Source organism: Salvelinus sp. IW2-2015, unplaced genomic scaffold (assembly GCF_002910315.2).
Source record: "Salvelinus sp. IW2-2015 unplaced genomic scaffold, ASM291031v2 Un_scaffold2690, whole genome shotgun sequence".
Lineage (NCBI taxonomy): Eukaryota > Metazoa > Chordata > Actinopteri > Salmoniformes > Salmonidae > Salvelinus > Salvelinus sp. IW2-2015.
Genome location: NW_019943996.1, coordinates 39,808 through 63,543, shown reverse-complemented (window position 1 = coordinate 63,543; position 23,736 = coordinate 39,808). Strand labels below are relative to the sequence as shown.

General features: G+C 43.5%; 1 protein-coding gene across 2 annotated transcripts; it reads right to left on the bottom strand.

Moving 5' to 3' along the window:
• Nucleotides 1-361: 361 nt before the first annotated feature.
• Nucleotides 362-17,227, bottom strand: gtf2h1 (general transcription factor IIH, polypeptide 1). Of its 2 annotated transcripts, XM_024141730.2 has the most exons (15): nt 17,064-17,227; nt 14,875-15,030; nt 12,456-12,648; nt 11,944-12,106; nt 11,479-11,572; nt 10,253-10,402; nt 9,888-9,967; nt 8,370-8,506; nt 8,187-8,274; nt 6,650-6,738; nt 5,043-5,160; nt 4,755-4,845; nt 4,514-4,629; nt 1,891-1,983; nt 362-1,049 (listed from the first exon to the last, which is right to left on the bottom strand). In XM_024141730.2, exons 2-15 carry the CDS (start codon nt 15,026-15,028, stop codon nt 963-965), a joined length of 1,653 nt encoding a protein of 550 aa, XP_023997498.1. In that variant the 5' UTR covers nt 15,029-15,030; nt 17,064-17,227; the 3' UTR covers nt 362-962. The 2 variants fall into 2 exon arrangements, with proteins under 2 accessions (XP_023997498.1, XP_023997499.1); XM_024141731.2 differs by lacking the exons at nt 4,514-4,629; nt 4,755-4,845.
• Between the last annotated feature and the right edge of the window lie 6,509 nt (nt 17,228-23,736).

Sequence of the window (23,736 nt, the reverse complement as noted above, 5' to 3'; positions counted from 1 at the left end):
CAGAATAAACAAAAAAAAACATTAATATATTTCACTTTAATGTTTGAGTAACATCCAGACAGTTTGTCTTCAGTGCAGCTAGAAACAGAACAGACATTTACATACCAGTGCAGTTTTAAAGTGTGATTGGGGGCAGAGTCACCATCTCAAATAGCACCCTATTCCCTATACAGTGCACTACTTTTGACCCAGGGCCAATTGGGCTCTGAGGGCCCTTGTCAAATGCTGTGCACCATCTAGGGAATAGCGTGCCCTATGGGACGTAGCCATACGGTAGACAAATGTCTTTACAGTATTGCTATATTCAGTTGCCTGCCTGCCAGCCAGCCTCCACTGTACAGACAGGTTCCCTGGGCCCRGTTCTCAGCTCCCGGGAAAAAGCCTGGGAGGACTGGAGAAAGGGCGTGGTACTGAGCTCTCCATCTTTCAGTCTCTGTACTGAGAGCATCTCACATTAAGTTAAGCTTCACATCACACAGTCCTTTTGCTTATAAAAATGTATTGTTATTTAACATAGTCTGTTCAGTTCCTGAGTTCCTTTTTTGACTTCCTGTCTGAAGTTTGGTCGTTTTATACAAATTTAAAATAAAAAAAAGTTTGCCTATGTTTGTTCAAACCTTATAGCGGAGAGTCATGACCCCAACATCTTCCCATGAATCCCATTCACGGAGGAAAACGCAAAGAAACAAAGAAACTAATAAGAGTAATTTGTGATTGAGACCCAGTGAGTGTGTCAGTCTGTGTCTGCTGGACCTGTGGGGTGTTAGCAGGCTAACAGCAACACCCGTCTGAATCTTCATCTCACCCCCGGGGGGCGACTACGCCGTCTGTCTCTTCTCTGTCACAACAGCCTGGTAGGTAGAATAAGGTCTGTCCATCCATCCTGTACCCATGTTCATTCATTCTTTGTCATCTTGCTCTTCTTTCCATTCTCTCTGATAAAGCCATGCGTTTCTCCCCTCTCAGGTTTTCCTCATCATCCGACGTGTTTGCCAGGCGTGGAATTTATTGTAGGCCATCTGAAACATGTCCTCAAGGTGACCAGTAAGCTGTAGGAGAGATTTAAAAACAAAGGCATCATATTCTGAGGGGGATGAAGAAATGTACCAGAGCTCTCACAAGGGTTACAGATAAAGACACTCTGTAGACAGTATGCAAGGTGCTCTTTGAAAAGGTTAGTCTATAGTATTATATATAATATTTACCAGACACTTATCCAAAGCGACTTAGTCATGCATGCGTACAGGTGGCCCCAGTGGGAATCAAACACACAATCCTGACGTTGCAAGCACCGTGCCCTACCGACTGATCCAGACAGGACCCCTACCGACTGATCCAGACAGGACCCCTACCGACTGATCCAGACAGCACCCCTACCGACTGATCCAGACAGGACCCCTACCGACTGATCCAGACAGGACCCCTACCGACTGATCCAGAACAGAACCCTACCGACTGACCGACAGGACCCCTACCGACTGATCCAGACAGCACCCTACCGACTGATCCAGACAGGACCCCTACCGACTGATCCAGACAGGACCCCTACCGACTGATCCAGACAGGACCCCTACCGACTGATCCAGACAGGACCCCTACCGACTGATCCAGAACTGGACCCCTACCGACTGATCCAGACAGGACCCCTACCGACTGATCCAGACAGGACCCCTACCGACTGATCCAGACAGGACCCCTACCGACTCTGCCACTATTAGCTAGCCGATATAAATAATGAGTCTCTAGGTGGGGCCACTATTAGCTACCCGATATAAATAATGAGTCTCTAGGCGGGGCCACTATTAGCTACCCGATATAAATAATGAGTCTGTGGGCGGGGCCACGATTAGCTACCCGATATAAATAATGAGTCTGTGGGCGGGGCCTTACGTTAGTACTCAGGTATTGACGCTGGACTTTCTCCTGGAAGGGGCGGAGCTTGGTCATCTGGAATCTCTCCAGGTTGGACCTCATCTTTACCACCTGACACACACAGAGGATAAAAGACATGTAAGAGTCAATGGCGGCAGAGTCAAAATGTTTTTTTTCTTCTGCAAAATAGCCTTCACTTGTTGCTATAGAGATGATAGGGTAGTAAGACTGAAACCCCTCTCAAATTCATAGATTGACCCCATGACCCCAACGACAGACAACGAGGGATGTGCATCTTTCTCTTTCAAGATGATACGATACGCATCTAGACACACGGGCTCCGATACGTTTTAGTTTTCTGATACGATTCGATGCGCTAACATTTGTTGCATAAACACATACATTTTCCATTCTACATTAAAATCTGCTGCAGTTGGAGCTCATGAGCTGGGCCTCTGGGCTGGTTCTGCCTGAGCAGACTGTGTGAGACTGTGTGTAAATGATGTATGTACTATGTAGGCACCTGAWCTGAGCCAAAAAGGAGACTATACATCTACCACTATCATATTAGAGCCATACGGGAGACTAGACATCTACCACCCCACTACCACTATCAGATTAGAGCCATAATGGAGACTAGGCATCTACCACCCCACTACCAGAGTAGGGCCATAAAGGAGACTAGACAACTACCACTGTCAGATTAGGGGGGGAACAATGTAGCCCCCCCCCCCCCACGTTGGTTCTGAAATCACCATCACCCACTAATTAACTTGTCATTTTTGCAGATTAAGTTTACGCTAGTAAATGTATCAATATTCATAGTTTATAAATTAGCTATTACATAGCCAATGACTATACATGCACTCAAGGGTCAGTTTATTAGGTACACCACCCCGTACACAAAAATAGTGTGCTCCTACAGTGAGTCACGTGGTTTGCTATGTAAAGCAGGCAGACAGGCATCCAGTTCCTGTTTGATTGAACGTTGGAATGGGCAAAACGAGTGACCTAAGTGACCGAGCGTTGTTTGATCCCCGGTTCCAGTATCTCAGAAACGGCCGTTCCTCCTGGGCTTTTCACGCACRAAAGTGTCTAGGGTTTACTGAGAACGRTGAGACAAACAAATCAAATCAAACAAAACATCCAGTCAGCGGCAGTCCTGTRGGTGAAAAACAGCTCGTTGATGAGAGAGGTGGAAGGAGAATGGCAGGAATCATGCAAGCTAACAGGCGGGCCACAAACAGGCAAATAAAGGTGCAGTATAACAGTGGTGTGCAGAACGACATCTCGGGAACACACAACGACGGTCCTTGTCACGGATGGTCTATTACAGCAGACGACCACACYRGGTTMCACTCCTACCAGCTATAAACAAGAAGCGACTCCAGTGGACACGCGATCACCAACACCGCACGAATGAGWGGAAAAACATTGCCTGGGCCAACAAATACCAGTTCCTGTTGTAACAAAATACCAGTTCCTGTTGCGTCATGCTGATGGCAGAGTCAGGATTTGCAAAGGCAGCACGAGTCCAAGGCCACATCCTGCCTGGTGTCAACAGTACAGGCTGGTGGTGTAACGGTGTGGGGAATGATTTCCTGGAACACGTTAGGTCCCTTGATAAACAATTGATCAACGTTTCCACGCCCCAAAGATTTCAAGCTGTTCTTGGAGGCTAACGGGGGGGGGGGGGGGGACGTCCAACACGGTACTAGATTAGTGTACCTAATAAACTGACCACTGAGTTTATAACCCATCTTTGACTTCACCACCCATCTCAAAACAGAATGGATTTAACCGTTTGGAAGTTTACTGATCTTTTCTCCTTTCGTTTTGGTCATACGCCTTGCAAAGTGATCGCTGTCCTCCTTATGAAAATGATCAACTTTACCAATGTACATCTAAAAACGACCATATGCACCGATTGTTTAATGCAAAAAAAATACCTAAACGATTGCCGATGGGGTGAACCTGAATAAATAAAATAAAATCTATTGTAAGCCCCGTTCAGCAGGTAACCTATAGCCAGATGAGTTGTCTCTCCGGTAGCTTAGCTACTTTTACTTAAGTAAAACACGCCTTCTTTTGCCGGCCATTTTGAATGCTGAAGTTACAGTGGAGATGTGTAAGATCAGGCTGTCTACCTCGCATTGGTAAGCATGCGATGTTGAGCACTGTGCACAGTTTACATTAGGCTACTGATATTGCCTTGGGTTGATCGGCTTGCAAAATGACTTGTAGATCAAWGACAACACAGTTAAATGCTTAGTTCCACACCGATGGAGGGGACGCACCAGTTGTCACAAAAGATTAAACATTTTCGGAAGATCCCCCCCCCCCCAAAAAAAGTTATATGAACAAAACATTAGTGAATCGGCAAATTCCTAATGTTTGAATCTATTTTCTGACCAATGCGTGCTACATTTGGATCGGTTTGGGGTCCGACGCGGTACTCGGCGTCCGCTGTACTGACAACCCACGCGGTTGTAGACTGAGGGTTGCAGTAGATGGATGGTCAATGGCTTTGAGAGTGGTTTACATTTCTCCAGCAATATTCCTCAACTGTTTATCAAAACAGTGGCGGGGCAGGTTTTGTTATTGTTTGAACTGCAGATTGCCCMCTTCAAGCAGTAGTCACCTTCTCTTCCAGGAAAGGTGTGTTGACAGGAAAACAGGACCAGAAGTGTCTCAGCAGCTCCCCAGMAGCCGTGTACAGATGCTTCAGCTCCTCCTGAACGTCGTTGGGAACCATCTCTGTAACCAGGGAAACAGAAGCAATAACATAGGAGAACATCTGTGTTGATGACTGACTGGCCCGGGGCCGACAGAACTATTCATTAGGTAAATAAACCTGAACTAACGGGCATCAGTAAACTCACGGTTAATGGCTTGCTGTGCTAATGCCTGCATGAGAACGCCCCCTGGGGAGAGGGCAGCGATGGCAGAACTGGCTGTACTGCTGGACATCACCTGTAAAGGGAGGATTACGACTGTTAAAAAATGACCTTTAGAACAAATATAAAAAACAGATTTCAACAACAAACATACTTTAGTATCTTTCAACCTCTCCTGCCTAGAACCTAAAAAAAACGAGCCTCTGACGCAATAACGCAAGTTTTTAGTTCTGGGTTTCCCGAGATCAGTGGAGAAACAGAGGGGTATCTAACCTGAGTAAGGCAGGGCCTGTAGCTGGCTATTTCATGCTTTATACAGTTGACAGAGTTGACGATGTCTTGACTGGTGGTGTACTGTTGGGGCAGGAGAGGCACGGGACCATGAGAGTACCTGCAAGAACAGAGAGGTAATTAACAACATTACCATGAGTTATCAAAAATAAATAAGGACCAAGTCACTCTTCATATAATTAATAAAAATAATTWAAAAAATTGTATAGCATGTTCAATAGAAAAATAAATAATAATTTCAGCTGCATGGCCTTCATCAGCGAGTACAAATAAATAATACAATGTCCTCTTTTGAACAGCTTTTTCCAAATCAGCCCTGATTAGAAGAGGGAGTAGTTACAAAATTGATTGGACAACACCTAGTAAGTAATGAGAGTATTAGTGATTTTCTTTAGTTGCGAATGAGTCGTTCTTTTTGAACAAATCTTTTTACTGACTCATTCATTTTATTCGTTCTTTTTGAACGACTCTTTACTGACTCATTCATTTTATTCGTTCTTTCGACCTGCTGGCCGCAATGAATTCTACAGCGGGATTAATACGCGCCGAGAAGCTCCGGAGACGTGCCCCGAACCAACAACTGGCGTGAGGAGAAATAGATTATGTTTGCAGGCAGCACAGAGAAGAAAAAGACATGATTAGAACTGATCATTGATCGCATGGTGCAAGAATGAAGTAAATTCATTGATTATCAAATGGTATGATGGACACGGCTTTGTAGAACCAAAACCAGTCACAAATGGCAGCTCCGTTAATGGCATCATGGCGTCCGGTAATGGCATCATGGCGTCCGGTAATGGCATCATGACGTCCGGTAATGGCATCATGGCGTCCGGTAATGGCATCATGGCGTCYGGTAATGGCATCATGGCGTCCGGCATGCTCTCCAGGCATTACTAACTCAAATGAACGAAATGAGTCGAACAATTTATTTTTGACTGAACGGCAGGGGCGGCAGGTAGCCTAGTGGTTAGAGCGTTGGGCCAGTAACCGAGCTGACAAGGTAAAAATCTGTCATTCTGCCCCTGAACAAGGCAGTTAACCCACTGTTCCTAGGCCGTCATTGTAAATAAGAATTTGCGCCACTCGGTAGCCCAATTTGAATAKAAGGCAGTCAGTTCAGGAAGTGATTTAAAAAATAAATTAAAAAATTGAACTTTAGAATTAAATAGCTTCTACTTTTCAGTTTATTGAGAAATCATTGAATAATTTTTCAGTTATTGAATGGGAATTTCAATTTACTTCCTGAATTGACTGGAATCCATTCCTGGAGAGAACACAGTCGACAATTTAGATACATTCATTTAAAAATGGGCCAGAGAGCCGAGCCAGGGCCAGAGAGCCAGAGCCAGAGAGCCGAGCCAGAGAGCCAGAGAGCCGAGCCAGAGGGCCAGAGAGCCGAGCCAGAGGGCCAGAGAGCCGAGCCAGAGAGCCGAGCCAGAGGGCCAGAGAGCCGAGCCAGAGGGCCAGAGAGCCGAGCCAGAGGGCCAGAGAGCCGAGCCAGGGCACACTAGTTCCAAAGTATGGTGTCCATGAACAAACCACACCAGAGAGAAAGCAGAGCACCCACTCAGTGATATAGAACCCACCTGTCAGACTTCTTGAGGTTCAGAGCGACTGTCTTCTTCCCATTCTCCCTATGAAGGTCCTCATACTCTATGACATCTTGTATTTTCACCTGAAATACACAACAGCTTTAATAACAAAAAAAGTGCCAACTCTTCTTGGAAAGGAAGCACATTGTATTGCTCTCTGTACCATCATAAAGGTTAAGAGCCTATAGCCGCAGCATGGGCAGAGTGATGAATGCGTTTTACTGTGTGTCAATGCTCATAATGTACACCGAACAGAAATATAAACAGAACATGTGAAGTGTTGGTCCCATGTTTCACAGCTAGAAAATACAGTATATACTGAACAACAATATAAACGCAACACATAAAGTGCTGGTCCCATGTTTCATGAGCTGAAATAAGATCCCAGAAATTTGCCATATGCACAAAAAGGCTTATTTCTCTGAAATGTTGTGCACAAATTTGTTTACATCCCTGTTTGTTTACATTTCTCATTTGCTAAGATAATCAATCCACTTGACAGGTGTGGCATATGAAGAAGCGGATTAAACAACATGATCATTACACAAGTGCASCTTGTGCTGGGGACAATAAAAGGCCACTAAAAACATGTGAAGTTGTGTCACACAACGCCACAGCTGTCTCAAGTTGAGGGAGCGTGCAATTGGCATGGTGACTGCGGGAATATCCACCAGAGCTGTTGCCAGAGAATTTCATGTTAATTTCTCTACCATAAGCCGCCTCCAATGTCTTTTTTAGAGAATTGGGCAGTACGTCTAACCGGAGGGGGGCGGGGGGGGGCAGTTTTTTGATATCAACATTGTGAACAGAGTGCCCCATGGTGGCAGTGGGGTTTTGGTATGAGCAGGCATAAGCTAACGACAACGAACACAATTGCATTTTATTGATTCCAATTTGAATGCACAGAGATACCGTGACGAGATCCTGAGGCCCGTTGTCGTGCCATTCGTCTGCCACCATCAACTCATGTTTCAGCATGATAAAGCACGGCTCCATGTCGCAAGGATCTATACACAATTCCTGGAAGCTGAAAATGTCCCAGTTCTTCCATGGCCTGCGTACTCACCAGACATGTCACCCATTGAGCATGTTTGGGATGCTCTGGATCGACGTGTACAACAGCACGTTCCAGTTCCCACCAATATCCATCAACTTCGCCCAGCCATTGAAGAGTAGAACAACATTCCACAGGCCACAATCAACAGCCTGATCAATCAACAGCCTGATCAATCTATACGAAGGAGATATGATGCACTGCATGAGGCAAATGGTGGTTCTGATCCACGCCCCTACTTAAAAATAAATAAGGTATCTGTATTCCCAGTCAAGTGAAATCAATAGATTAGGGCCAAATGAATTTATTTAAATTGACTGATTTCCTTATATATATAACTGTAACTCAGTAAAATCTTAGAAAAATTGTTGCATGTTGCATTTATATTTTTGTTCAGTATATTTATAAAAGCCCAGCGCTTAAACAAGCCTTTATCTAGTATGATTTGCCTTCACAATAACAGAGATATTATCATACCTTCTTAATGGGTGGTTGGAAGAAGTCTGAATCCCTAGAGTTTCCGTCTGTACTGCTAGTCTCACAGGCCTGACCGTTAGGAGCATCCCTATAAAGACAGACAGACCGCTAGGTTAGCACACGGGTCTGCAGTGAAAACGCAGAGATGATCACTGTTGAGAATGTACTCAATCGTCAACTCACGCTTTCTTTCCGGAGCCTGCTGCCAGCACCATGGTACTGTGGTGGTTGAACCTCTTGATTATGGCAGAGTTACTGTTCTCCTTCACTGTCTTGTTAGTGTTGGACGTAGAAGGCCCTGTGGAGTTAGACCCATAACCCTGGAGCCAGAACAGTGATTAGTGTTGGACGTAGAAGGTGGAGTTAGTCCCATAACCCTGGAGAGAGGACATACTGAATAATATAATAAACCATTAGCAGAAGCTTTTATCCAAAGACATCTGGTCATATGTGCATACATTTTACATATGGTAGCCCCAGCGGGAATCAAACCCACAACCCTTTGCTCTCCCAACAGAGGACCAACTGTTTCCCACCTTATGGGTAAGGGATTTTTTTTGCCCCTTTTTCTCCCCATTTTCAGGGTTTCCAATTGGTAGTTACAGTCTTGTCTGTACGGGAGTTGCAGTGATGAGACTCGGGAGAGGCGAAGGTCAAGAGGCGCGCGTCCTCTGAAACACAATCCAACCACACCGCTTCTTGACAACGCCCGCTTATCCCGGAACCCTACCGCACCAATGTGTCTGAAGAAACACCGTACACCTGGCGACCGTGTCAGAGTGCATTGCGCCCGGCCCGCCACAGGAGTTGCTAGAGCGGATGGGACAAGGACATCCCTGCCGGCCAAACCCTCCCCTAACCCGGAGGACGCTGGGCCAATTGTGCGCCGCCCCATGGGTCTCCCGGTCGCGACAGAGCCTGGACTCGAACCATGATCTCTAGTGGCACAGCTACTTAGACCACTGCACCTCTCGGGAGGCCCAAAGGTTAAGAATTGGAGGGTAAAGGTTAAGAATTGTCAGGTGAGCTGGCAGGCAGCATTAGAAGGTGAATGAATGCTCACAACCTCTCCGACATTCAACAAAATACCACCTGGATTTTGTGGCGTCCCAAGATTATAAACTGGGTTGTGAAAACRGCACAAAAAGAATGAACCAGTGTTACCTTTCTAACAGAACACAGAGGGTGTCCTTTAATGGAAGCCTCTCCTGCAAAATCCAGGTAGAGTCAGGCATTCCACAGGGCAGCTGTCTAGGCCCCGTACTTTTTAATATCTTCCCTAATGACCGGCCTGCCACTGGCTCTGAGTAAAGCCTGTGTGTCTATGTATGCCGGTGACTCAACACTATACACGTCAGCTACCACAGCAACTTAATTGACTGTAACAATTAACAAAGAGCTGCAGTCAGTTTCAGAGTGGGTGCCAAGAAAAAGGGTAGTCCCAAATATTTCAAAAACTAAAAGCTTTGTATTTGGAACAAATCATTAACTAAATCTTGTAATAAATAATGTGGAAATTGAGCAAGTTGAGGAGACTAATCTGCTTGGAGAAACACTGGATTGTAAATTGTAGGGATGTATTCATTTGCAAAAACCGTTGCAATTGTTTTTTAAATTTTAAATAGAGTTTATTTTGGACGAATTCGGGTAGATCCCTTTTTGGTTCCTAATGGTGTAAAGTGCCCAATAACGTATCATCACCTCGTCTAACGACTTGTCCTCCAGTGACAACAGATCCACCATTGGGTTCTTCACTCCTTGGAACACCATGGACTTCAGGCCTGCAGAATATGGAAAGGCACAGCATTAAACTGACACTAATTATTACAGCATCATTATATTGGTATCACTCTCTTGCAGTATGCTTTAGGTGTAGATGGCAGAGGCTTTACACACACACAACTAATATAATAAAAGGAGCTGGACAAAAAAAAGAACAAAAAAAGTMCAATCCAGGGAGTGAGTAGACATTCCCTTATCTCTATGAACAAAAAATAAGATTATTTTCTGAACCAGAAGACTATAAGCCCATTGACTGCTCTCCTCCAAGTGAGAAGTGTTTGTACCCTTCTCGTCCTGCTTTGCACACTCGGAGAAGATGTCCTGCAGGCCCGTGTTGATGCGGTCTCGGTGGAAGTAGTGGGACTGGAAGAACCGCGTCCAGAACTCCTTCTCTGTCATGTCATGAGGAACGTTCTCACCGTACTTCTGTTTCACTGGGAAGGAAACGTTAAGTTGGTCAACGACAGGACAATATAGGACACTGGTGTGAGGCAAAAAACAACATGGCCCCGTTTGAATACATTAAAAAACAAACATCCTTCCTCCTTATTTTATGTAATCACTGATCTGGTTGGATACCTTCCCTTATCCAATCATTTACTGATCAGGGATAACCAAGTGATCTGGTTGGATACCTTCCCTTATCCAATCATTTACTGATCAGGGATAACCAAGTGATCTGGTTGGATACCTTCCCTTATCCAATCATTTACTGATCAGGGATAACCAAGTGAAGAAGGCTGCATTCGAAGGTTACATACACAGAGTGCACAAAACATCAGTAACATCTGCTTTTTTCCATGACAGACTGACCAGGTGAATCCAGGGGAAAGCTATGATCCCTTATTGATGTCACTTGTTAAATCCACTTCAAATCAGTGTAGATAAAGGGGAGGAGACAGGTTAAAGAAGGATTTATAAGGCTTGAGACAATTGAGACATGGATTGTGTATGTGTGCCATTCAGTGGGTGAATGGACAAGACAAAATATTTCAGTGTCTTTTAATGGGTTATGGTAATAGGTGCCAGGTGCACCGGKTTGAGTGAGTCAAGAACTGCAATGCTGCTGGGTTGTCGCTCAACAGTTTCCCCTGTGTGTACCAAGAATGGTCAACAATCCAAAGGACATCCAGCCTTGGAGTCAACATGGGCCAGCATCCCTGTGGAACATTTTCGACACCTTGTAGAGTCCATGCACTGACGAATTGAGGCTGTTCTGAGTGCAAAATGGGGTGCAAAATGGAGTGCAACTCAATATTAGGAATATCCTAATGTTTTGTACACTCAGTGTATATAATATAAATATAATTATATGCCATTTAGCAGACGCTTTAATCCAAAGCAACTTAATCATTCATGCATGTATTGGAAAGGTATTCCAACAGGGCCCAAAGTCCCAYCTAGCACGCACGACCAATCATTACGGGGCGACCACCAAGTAGGTGAAGCGACAACATCGTTTTCAACTCTTCCCATTGGTTTCCATGACRGAGAACCCGAGGTGTCTTACCTGCAGGGTACGTTCTGAAGATTGACTCGATAATGTCAGAGGTAAGGTTGTATCGAAGGCCGTTGCAGCCATCTGTCTGGGGCCGGATGTCCGCCTGAAATAACAAAAGGACTTTATCCATCCACAACCCCCGTTTCAAAAAAAAAAATAAGTGTTTTCTCCAGAATTTTGTAGTAGTCCCTACACATTTGAAAGCATTGGATTGGTGTCACCATGTGCAAGACAGACAGATACAGGACACTGGGACAGTTTGACAATGGGAAAGCTTTGTCCAAAATGGCACCCCATTCCCTATATAGTGCACTACTTTAGACCAGAGCCCTATAGAACCCTATATAGTGCACTACTTTAGACCAGAGCCCTATAGAACCCTATTCCCCTTTATATAGTGCACTACTATGGGTTAAACCCATGGGGGAAATAAGGTGMCATTTGGGACACAGCCATCATTATCGCTGAGCTCACCAGGAAGGCTGCCGAGATGCCAACTTCCTGCTTGTTGTTGGAGAGGGAGTGGTCCACGTTGTTTATGCTCAGCCGATTGGCCCAGAACTCCTCAGCGCTGATCACCTGACACACCACCAGATCCTTGTACAGCTGGAACAACACCGGATCTTCCTGTAACATTCTAGAGACAAAAACAATACATCACAAACAGCCTTTCGGTTGGTTATTCACTTAGCACACATACAAGATATTTCTAGTCAGAAATCACGATCACAACGTTCTAAGAGGAAGCAAAAGTAAATATTAGCTGGCATTGTGCTGGAATCTTTCCGTGATGTTGAAACTATGGAGATCTCGGGTGTATTCATTAGTCACACAACATTGCAAAAAAATGTTGTGCAACGAGAACAGAAGTATTTCTAAATGGACAAATTCAGGTAAGTCCCTACCTKTTTGGTTCCGTTTGGTTTCTGGTGAATACTTCAAAGTGACCGAGAAAGTTAAGGGGATCCATGTAATTTATTCCTCACCTGTTCTTCTCCTCCAGTTCCTTGTTTGCCCTCTTCTTGAACTTGGGCAGCAGCTGCTGKAGGAGGTCCTTGGCTGCATCGCGGTCTTTCAGGGCAGTGCTCTCGTTGGAAAAGTGGAGGTTGGTGCTCTCCCCTGTGTGTAGGACCAACTGCAGCTGAATCTTGGCCTTGCCATCTGGGCTGATCTTCTGACCTGCACAGGGTTGGGAGAAAGAAAAAAGGCTCAGGTCTTACTACTAATCATGTAAACAACCATTCATAACAAGGAACCTCTCTCGTTACCCCTTTTTCACAGTACTGTGCTTAAATGTTATTTCCACATGGTACTTTCCAGCATCATGGCTGGCCATGCTTTCTACCTGGCTACCCCATACCCCGATCAACTGCACTGTACCCCCCACAGCAACTCGCCCAAGCCTCCCCCATTTCTCCTTCACCCAAATCCAATATAGCTGATGTTCTGAAAGTGCTGCAAAAGCTGGACCCCTACAAATCAGCCGGGATAGACAATCTGGACCGTCTCTTTCTAAAATGATCTGCCGAAATTGTTGCAACCCCTATTACTAGCCTGTTCAACCTCTCGTATCGTCTGAGATTCCCAAAGATTGGAAAGCTGCCGCGATCATCCCCCTCTTCGAAGTGGGAAGACACTAGAGCCAAACTGCTACAGACCTATATTTATCCTACCCTGCCTTTCTAAGGTCTTCGAAAGCCAAGATAACAAACAGATTACCGACCATTTCAAATCCCATCGTACCTTCTCCGCTATGCAATCTGGTTTCAGAGCTGGTCATGGGTGCACCTCAGCCACGCTCAAGGTCCTAAACGATATCATAACCCCCATTGATAAGAAACAATACTGTGCAGCTGTATTCATAGACCTGGCCAAGGCTTTCGACTCTGTCAATCACTATATTCTTATCGGCAGACTCAACAGCCTTGGAATCTCAAATGACTGCCTCGCCTGGTTCCGGAGGGCCTGTTGTCCGGACCTCTGGCAGTCTCTATGGGGGTGCCACAGGGTTAAATTCTCGGGCCGACTCTTCTCTGTATACATCAATGATGTYGCTCTTGCTGCTGGTGATTCTCTGATCCACCTCTATGCAGACAAAACCATTCTGTATACTTCTGGCCCTTCTTTGGACACTGTTAACTAACCTCCAGACGAGCTTCAATGCCATACAACTCTCCTTCCGTGGCCTCCAACTGCTCTTAAATGCTAGTAAAACGAAATGCATGCTCTTCAACCGATCACTGCCCGCCCGTCCAGCATCACTACTCTGGACGGTTCTTACTTAGAATATGTGGACAACTACAAATACCTAGGTGTCTGGTTAGACTGTAAACTCTCCTTCCAGACTCACATTAAGCATCTCCAATCCAAAATKAAATCTAGAATCAGCTTCCTATTTCAAATCAAAGCATCCTCCACTCATGCTGCCAAACATACCCTCGTAAAACTGACCATCCTACCGATCCTCGACTTCGGCGATGTCATCTACAAAATAGCCTCMAACACTCTACTCAACAAATTGGATGCAGTCTATCACAGTGCCAKCCGTTTTGTCACCAAAGCCCCGTATACTACCCACCACTGCGACTTGTATGCTCTCGTTGGCTGGCCCTCGCTTCATACTCGTTGCCAAACCCACTGGCTCCAGGTCATCTACAAGTCTTTGCTAGGTAAAGCCCGCCTTAGCTCACTGGTCACCATAGCAGCACCCACCCRTAGCACGCGCTCYAGCGGGTATATTTCATTTGTCACCCCCRAAGCCAATTCCTCATTCGGCCGCCGTTCCTTCCWGTTCYCTGCTGCCTCTGACTGGAACGAACTGCAAAAATTACTGAAGCTGGAGAATCATATCTCCCTCACTAGCTTTAAGCACCAGCTGTCTGAGCAGCTCACAGATCACTGCACCTGTACATAGCCCATCTGTATACAGCCCATCCCCATACTGTATTTATTTAATTATCTTGCTCCTTTGCACCCCAGTATCTCTACTTGCACATTCATCCTCTGCACATCTATCACTCCAGTGTTTAATTGGTATATTGTAATTAYTTCGYCACCATGGCCTATTTATTGCCTTACCTCCCTTATCGTACCTCATTTGCACTCACTGTATATAGACTTTTTTCTACTGTATTATTGACTGTATGTTTGTTTATTCCATGTGTAACTCTGTTGTTGTTTCTGTCGCACTGCTTTGCTTTATCTTGGCCAGGMCGCAGTTGTAAATGASAACTTGTTCTCAACTAGCCYACCTGGTTAAATAAAGGTGAAATAAATCAATWYAAAAAAAACAGAAACCATGTTGGGTGTGTAGCCAGCGCAGTACAGATAGACTTTCACAAGACTGAGCCAAAGCCAAAGTGTTGTGTGAGCTGTTCTGCCGGTAGCCTGGTCCTCTGAACTTACAGCGTATGTCAGCATACAGGTGGCTGACGGTGAAACGGTCTTTCCCCTCTGGTCCCCAGGCTATCCTCTCTGCCATCAGGTATAGGGTTCCATCCTGCTTCCTCTGTCGGACCTTCTTCACCACCAGCAGCACCTCCTCCGACAACGCTGTCATGGCTGCGAGGGAGAGAAGAGGAGTAGAATATGCGTATTAGTGGTAAGGTAAAGAGCTATACACACCGAACAAAAATATAAAACACAACATGTAAAGTGTTGGTCCCATGTTTGAGCTGAAATAAAAGATCCCAGAAATGTTCCATATGCACAAAAAGAGTATTTCTCTAAAATGTTRTACATAMATTTGTTTACATCCCTGTTCGTGAGCATTTCTCCTTTGCTAAGATAATCCATCCACCTGACAGGTGTGGCATATCAAGAAGCTGATTAAACAGCATGATCATTACACAGGAGCAACTTGTGCTGGGGACAATAAAAAGCCAGTCTAAAATGTGTAGTTTTGTCACACAACAATGCCACAGTTGTCTCAAGTTGAGGGAGCGTGCAATTAGCATGTTGACTGCAGGGATATCCACCTAAGCCATTGCCAGAGAATTTAATWGTTTTTTCTCTACCATAAGYCATTTTAGAGAACTTGGCAGTATGTCCAAAAGGCCTCAACCCCAGACCACGTGTACCCACGCCAGCCCAGGAYCTCCACACCTGGCTTCTTCACCTGCGGGATTGTCTGACCAGCCACCCGGACAGTTTATTAAACTGTGGGTGTGCACAATCGAAGAATATCTGCACAAACTGTCTCAGAGAAGCTCATCTGCGTGCTCGTTGTCCTCACCAGGGTCTTAACCTGACTGCAGTTTGGCATCGTAACTGACTTCAGTGTGTAAATGCCCACCTTCGATGATCACAGGTACGCTGGAGAAGTGTTATCTTCACAGATGAACCCTGGKTTCAACTGTACCGTCAATTTGATTGATTGATACTTAAGCCATTGGCTCGAATCTAGGTTGTGCCTTTTTAGATTGAGAAAATTAACAACTATGGGAGAAAGAAAACAAGAATGAACTTCTCTCATTGACTTCACAAAACTCGGCCTGGTCTGTTTTGCAAGAGTTCCCKGGTCTCGCGATGTTGCGCCTCTGGATTTAGAAAGTCTGCGCTAAGACTATGTAGTGTCCAGTGTGTTAAAACACGCTATTGTGATGAAATGTCACTTCTCTTTGTCTTGGTATTTTATAACAAATATCATCATTAAAATGTTCTGAATCTTTCAGTGGGGTCTTTCTCTAAGATATCATTAGCATTTTACCCAAAAAGTCGGATTTCGTAACCTAGTAACGTTACATCCGTGACTGTTGACATCGACGTAGGTTTCTTATGCAGGTCTGCTCGTAAAAAAAAACTTGAGGATTTTTCATTTTGTGGTTGTCGTCTTCATAGTTGTTTCCGCGAGTCGCAAACACCTAAATTAGCATGACACGAGCTGAATTAAATATAAAATGCTTGGTCAAGTTATACGTTCAGTGCTCCGTTTACATTTCAGAGACTGGATTGTTTTTGTGAGTAATCTTCGGAAAAATAACAGGAATTTCGAATTAATATGAAAACCGTATACTAAAATATATAAACAGTACCTGTTTATTTGACCTCTATATAGTCTTATGTCCTGCGGATTCGATTAGAAAGATGACTAGTTCAACGGGAAAGTGAGCCTGCCAGGAAGCCAGTAGCCTTACTGTAATTATTGCACAGATTCCAGCCAAACCACGCGATGCAATTTTCCAGATTTTTTTACCACTTTTTTTCTCTGGCCTCCATTGATGTAGTCACCCTAATTCTAGTCATTTTACAAAAAGGTAAAAACTCAAACTGTTGAACAGATTACGATAGAGACATGTTTGCATAGTTGGTTTTCTTAGTGTCATCTACACAATAAACATATTTGACCCATTGGTCAAAATATGCGTTTTTAAATTGGACACCCTACACTATGTTGCAAATACACCCAACTAACAACCAGCTGTTAGTAAAAAATACTTAGCATATGTACATTTCAGCACACCAAAACAGGACAGAGTATCGATTGTTGAGCTTGCTAATGCTAACGAGCTAGGTAGCGAGCTGGCTAACTCAGCCGCGGAGACAGACTTGTCAAGAAAAGTCCATGTAACGTTAGCTAAAACAATCATAATTACCTCAAACTCCAACGCTGTTGCAGTTGATATATTGGTTCCGTGTTGTGCCGATGTGAAGCATACAATTTATTTAAGTGCAATTGTTATTTAAACGCGATATTTATGATAAAACTGTGCCCACTTGTACTTCGTGCTCCTCCATCGATACGGCTGCCAAGTTGTGCAACATTCAAATTCCTCCGATGGAACAACAAGCGAAGTCTAAAAATATGTTCGGCTAAAAATGGCATCTATAGTTTCAATATATTTAGGTGAATATTAGCTACATATTGAAATGAGAGACACATTCATGAAAATATAATTGGCAAAAACAAAATATAGATTTATTTGATTACTGTCAGTGAGAGGATCTCTGGAAATGACCGGTAGGTAGCCAGTTGGTTACATTCAATAACATCCGCATAGAAACAGCTCATCAAAAATAGTTGGTGAGTGCATAAATATTGTGTAGCCTAATTTTGTCTTGTGCAATTTTTGACATCAATGTATTGGAATAGGTAATCAATGTTGCAGATTTCAGTGAGTAATCTGCGATTGCTACATACATTTTCGGATTTTGAAATGGATGATATACCCATTGATTCTTGAAAAATATAACTTATTCCATTGTTTGTAAACTAACACTGTATAGCTTCAAAACATAGTTACAACTATACTTTTGATGTCATGGATGGCCAGTCCTTGCATCTATAGCTTTGTATATGCATTTGAGAGTGGTTTAATTTCTCCAGCCCCATCCCTCCATTTTATTCTCCAAAAAGTGGATCCATTTGTTATTGTTTGAACTGCGGGATTGCCCCTTTAATAGACGCAGTTATATAATTTTGCCGGCCGMGTCCCGCCCCCCTGGATCCCATTTCTGCAGAACTGAAGATCCTAATCATGTTCTGCGCACGTGTGACTTTCTTTACATCTACGTTATGTTTGTAACTCACATTTCTCACTCTCAATCATGAATGATAATTCCCCAAAAAATTACTGTTAAAACGTCATCTGAATATATTTTACCTAGTGGTGCGCGCTGTTTAGTTTTCCCCACAAGAGAGAAAAATGCAACCATTTGCACAATCACCCTAACATCTTTTATGTGTTTCTTTTCTTCTTACAGTAACGTTAAACTATGCTATTACATTGGGTTCTGTAATGTACAATATTATCACTATGTGATCTAGCAGACACTGATTCAGCTTTGATCTAACTTTGTTTTAAAAAAGCACCATTCTTAGAGTAACATGTTCTCTGAACAGTTGAAGGAGTAGAGAGCAGAGACGGTTTGTAAAGTACATGCTCGTGCACAGAAGCATCAGGACCTTTAGCAGCCACTCGGTATAAGGCTATAATTTAATTAGTTCTTTAATCCATGATTTCCAACACAAGTCACACATCCCTGCAGCAAACAACAAATAATAAAACTCGAAAGAAAATGCCTTTATGCTTTTTAATTAAGTTTTTATATGTTTGCATAGAAAAGCCAGACAAATGCATGTCTATAATAATGTAGAGATGAAGGTAGTCTATAAGTAGGGGTATAAGATAATTAGAGAGACCCTTGGTTACCCTTAAGATAAATGGGGTGGCTGGTAGCCTAGTGGTTGGAGTTTTGGGCCAGTAACCGAAAGGTTGCAGGATTGAATCCCCGAGCTGACAAGGTAAAAATCTGTTGTTCTGCCCCGAACAAGGCAGTTTRACTCACTGTTCCCCGGTATGACRTCATTGTAAATAAGAATTTGTTCTTAACTGACTTGCCTAGTTAAATATTTCATGCAGTTAAAGCGGCATTCTTTTTTTTAATGAACAAAAACAAATGAAACAAAATAAACTATTTGTTATTGTTTGAATCCCCTTTAATGTAAATAAGATATTTGATACAGCCATTTCAAAAGATTGTTATTTCAACAACATTCTTCTAGGCCTAGCCTAAGGGGTTCTGCTTGTCACACTCAGTGTGATGGCAGCCAAACTTGTCAACGTAAATCTGGTACTGACCATCTCCACCTTCCTGTTACTGGTAGACATCTCCTGACATCAAGGTTTTTTTTTTCTATGCAGAGTACCTAGCATCCGGGAGACACACAAACAGAGTTGGGGTCAATTTAATCTTGTCTACCAGACAGCTCTTTCCAGGTGGGAACAAGGTTTTTGGTCAATTTAAAAAATGTAACTGCCATTGAGTTCTCACCCTTCAATCCAATTCCAGTCTTATACAAATGAATTTAAAACAACCACATTCTGTAAGCCCTAAAGTGGAACATTACAGAAACACTACAGAAACAGGAGAAAGACTAGTGTCCTGTCTAGGGGGTGTACTGTACATCAAGCTGACTCACACTACAGAAACAGGAGAAAGACTAGTGTCCTGTCTAGGGGGTGTACTGGTACATCAAGCTGACTCACACTACAGAAACAGGAAAATACTAGTGTCCTGTCTAGGGGGTGTACTGTACATCAAGCTGAGACACACTACAGAAACAGGAGATAGACTAGTGTCCTGTCTAGGGGGTGTACTTGTACATCAAGCTGACTCACACTACAGAAACAGGAGATAGACTAGTGTCCTGTCTAGGGGATGTACTGGTACATCAAGCTGACTCACACTACAGAAACAGGAGATAGACTAGTGTCCTGTCTAGGGGATGTACTAGTACATCAAGCTGAGACACACTACAGAAACAGGAGATAGACTAGTGTTCTATGTCTCATTCTGGCTACGTCAAGGCTTACTTATAGGCCTATTCAGTTAGGTAAATGTGGTGTGTGTGAGTGGTGTGTGTGTGTGTGTTTGTTTGTGTGTGTGTATGTGTCGGGGTGTGTGGGTGTGTTTATGTGTGTATCAAATWAAATAAAATGTTATTGGTCACATACACATGGTTAGCAGATGTTAATGCGGGTGTAGCGAAATGCTTGTGCTTCTAGTTCCGAAAGTGCAGTAATATCTAACAAGTAATCTAACAATTCCCCAACAACTACCTAATACACACAAATCTAAAGGGGTGAATGAGAATATGTACATATAAGTATATAGATGAGCGATGGCCGAGCGGCATAGGCAAAGTTCAATAGATGGTTTAAGATACAGTATATTCATGTGATATGAGTAATGTAAGATATGTAAACCTATTTTTTAGAGTGGCATTGTTTAAAGTGACTAGTGATCCATTTATTAAAGTGGCCAGTGATTGGGTCTCAGTGTAGGCAGCAGCCTCTCTGAGCTAGTGATGGCTCTTTAGCAGTCCGATGGCCTTGAGATAGAAGCTGTTTTTTTGTTTCTCGGTCCCAGCTTTGATGCACTTGTACTGACCTCGCCTTCTGGATGATAGCGGGGTGAACAGGCAGTGGCTTGAGTGGTTGATGTCCTTGATGATCTTTTTGGCCTTCCTGTGACATCGGGTGCTGTGACATTGGGTGGTGTCATGGAGGGCAGGTAGTTTCCCCCCCGGTTATGCGTTGTGCAGACAACACCACCCTCTGGAGAGCCTTGCGGTTGAGGACATTCACAATGTAATCATGTACAGTACCAGTCAAAAGTTTGGACACACCTACTCATTCAAGGGTTTCTCTTTATTTTTTACTATTTTCTACATAGTACAATAATAGTGAAGACATCAGAACTATGAAATAACACATATATGGAATCATGTAGTAACCMAAAAAGTGTTAAACAAAACAAAATATATTTGAGATTTGAGATTCTTCAAAGTAGTGTCGTTGACTATGTGAAAACTGTATATTATCAAATCAATTCTGTGTAATTTAATTACGCTATTAAACTAATCATGGAACTTTAATTAACTAGGAAGTCAGGGCACCACGGGAACATGTTGTTTATAGAGTTTCAATTTCCTGAATATAACTATATTTTCATATCTTATAAAAACAGTCACTTATTAATGAATTTACAGAGCAACTGCTGACGCCCACAACGTAAGTTGGCATTTATCGATGGGTAGTAGAAGGTCTGCAGAACGCTTCATACATCGAATTAGGGGTCAAACTATTTCCGTTGCCTCCAACAGGACACGCTAAACGCACCGATGTACATGAATTGTGCTTAAAGATATCAAAGGACAAACCACCCAAGCACTGCCTGTTTCACCCCGTATCATAACCAGGAAGGCGTGGGGTAGTTTACAGGTGGCAGGTCAAAGCAGGGACCGAGAGTTACTGTAAAAAAAGCAAGGGCTTTTTTTATTTTCTATCTCAAGGCATCAAGACTGTTAGGAACAGCCACCACTAACATTTAGCGGCGGCTGTCCACTTTATAACTGTAATCAACTCCAGCCACTATTAAAAATGGGAATTGATGGAAATTATGTAAAAATGTACATAGCCATTTAAGCAATGGCACTTAATCATGTTTAACATAGCCTAAGCTTACCTTCATATGGGATTATTATATTATTCTGGTTACTCTCAATATATCTACTCGCATCTTGCCATCTTTATCAAGTTAATACATGTAAGCACTAGCCACTTTAAACTATGCATTTTTATGTTTTACATACCCTAGTAATCCATTTCTCATATGTATATTTACTTGTACTCTATACATCTACTTGCATCTGCATGTTCCGTTTTCTCGCTCAACCCACTCTTTCATTCCTATATTCTTATGTATTTTATTATTCCTTTTACACTTGTGTGTGTTTGTGTAAGGTAGTAGTTGTGGAGATTGTTAGGTTAAGATATAATGTGGTGGTTATTTTATTTTGGCATTGTCGGAACTAGAAGCACAAGCATTTCGCTAAACACTCGGGACAGTCTGCTTATCATGTGTATGTGAGACTAATAAATTTTGATTGATTTGATTTGGTTCTCCTGACAGATGTTGTGTAGAGGTGATTAGTATTTCATTTGGGGACTGGTTTTTTCTATAATTGTCTGCTGCTAGAGACTGATTGTATTGTCATGTTTAGGGACAGTGGTTTCTATAAGTGTTGGTCGTAGCGTATTGATCATAGTATGTTCGTGGGACTGAGCTCTTCTAAGTGTTTGTGTTAGCACGTGTTATTTAGCTATTCTTTACTCTTAGAGAAGACCTGGTATCTCTAAAGATAGTATCGCTGTAGAGTGGTCTAGCTTACATTTAAATTGTGAGGTACGATGGTCTTCATAGAAGATGTATCGCTATGTAATTGAAAGTCGGTAGTGCTTTACTCAGCATCAGTCTGAACAGCTGGGTGGAATTAGATAATCTCTTCCTCCGCCCTACGAGAGGTATTGTTGTGTACTACATAAACCACGACAACGGTGCGAATCAATGGAGATTGATAAAGGCGAAGATGACAAACCAATACAGAAAGAACATTGAGAGGAGCCGAACTGAGAAAAGTGCCTTGTGGCTGCTTGAGGAACGCTAAGAAGACAGAGAGGAAGACAACCTGAAGGCAGAGAATAGATTGGTCCTAGCGTTCGATTGGACCAGACAGACAGCCGAGAGGAAACCTGAACAGAGGCTGTGGACTGCGTTGAAGGACAAGACAGACAGAAGGGCAGGTGCATTGTAGACGAGGCTGGGTGGCCTAAATGCTTGAAAGGACCAGAACGTACTCAAAGCATCGAAGGAAAGCGAATTCCACCCGAAGGTAAAGCGCATATTTAGGCGGTGTGGACTCTGAAGTATACAATTCTGCTTTGAGGACCAGACAGACAGACAGAGAGGACCAACGCTGACAGAGCCATAAGGCTGTGGCCTGCTCTGAGTGCACAGATCTAAGACAGACAGAGAGAGAACCAAACACCTGAAGCATACAGTGTCTGATGGTCAACGTTTAGTCCAATATACTATAGATTGACCTACTCTGGACATCAGGACGGAGACTCATCAACACGAATGTGTGTTAATTAGGGTGGATGGTTTAGAGATTATGACCGTTCTTGAATGAAATAAGCTGTTTTTAAGAACGACTCGTCTCTGTGTTCAACAGGAGCTCACGGAGATCTGCCTCTGGCTGTGGACAGAAGCTTAAAGAACATACGTCACACCATTCCCAAGGACGACGCGAGAACTAAGAGGAGACTAGTTTTGTGATGATGTTGTGTTGCGTTAACAAAAGACTATACTAGTGAATGGTTGACGGTAGGAGCGAGGCAGATCAAGCGGAAGATGCTTCTAGTGAAGGGAACTGATGAGGGTCGCGATCAGGACAACAGATAAGCAAGCTGCTACTAGTGAATGATGAATGATGGTCGGGACAACAGATAGAAGCTGATCTAGTGAGCAATGAGTGATGGTTCAGGACACAATGAGTTAGCAAGCTGCTCTAGTGAAGCATGCTGATGGTGCAGGCACAACAGATAGCAGCTGCTGAGAGGTCTCAAAGAATAGAACGCTGTGGATTCACTGATGGGGCGCTGGGAATATTGTTAGGGGACACTGGCGTAGTTTAAATGCATCTCCCTCCACTCTGGAAGGGAGCCCATCTGTTTGCTGCCTTTCCGGAGTGTCTGTGACTCCTGTTGGCCTCAATATGTTGTGACAGGGGTGTAGGGGATCCTGTTAGCTCTTGGTAGGACAGAGTTGGTTTGATACCAGGATCAGAGGGTGTACAAGTTGAGCCGTGTTAGCCTTTTCGGTGGACAGTTGGTTCATACCCAGGACAGGGGTGTCGGAAGAGGCCTGTGTTAGCTTAGCCGTGAAGTTAGGCAGTTGGTATCATAGCCTCAGTTGACACGC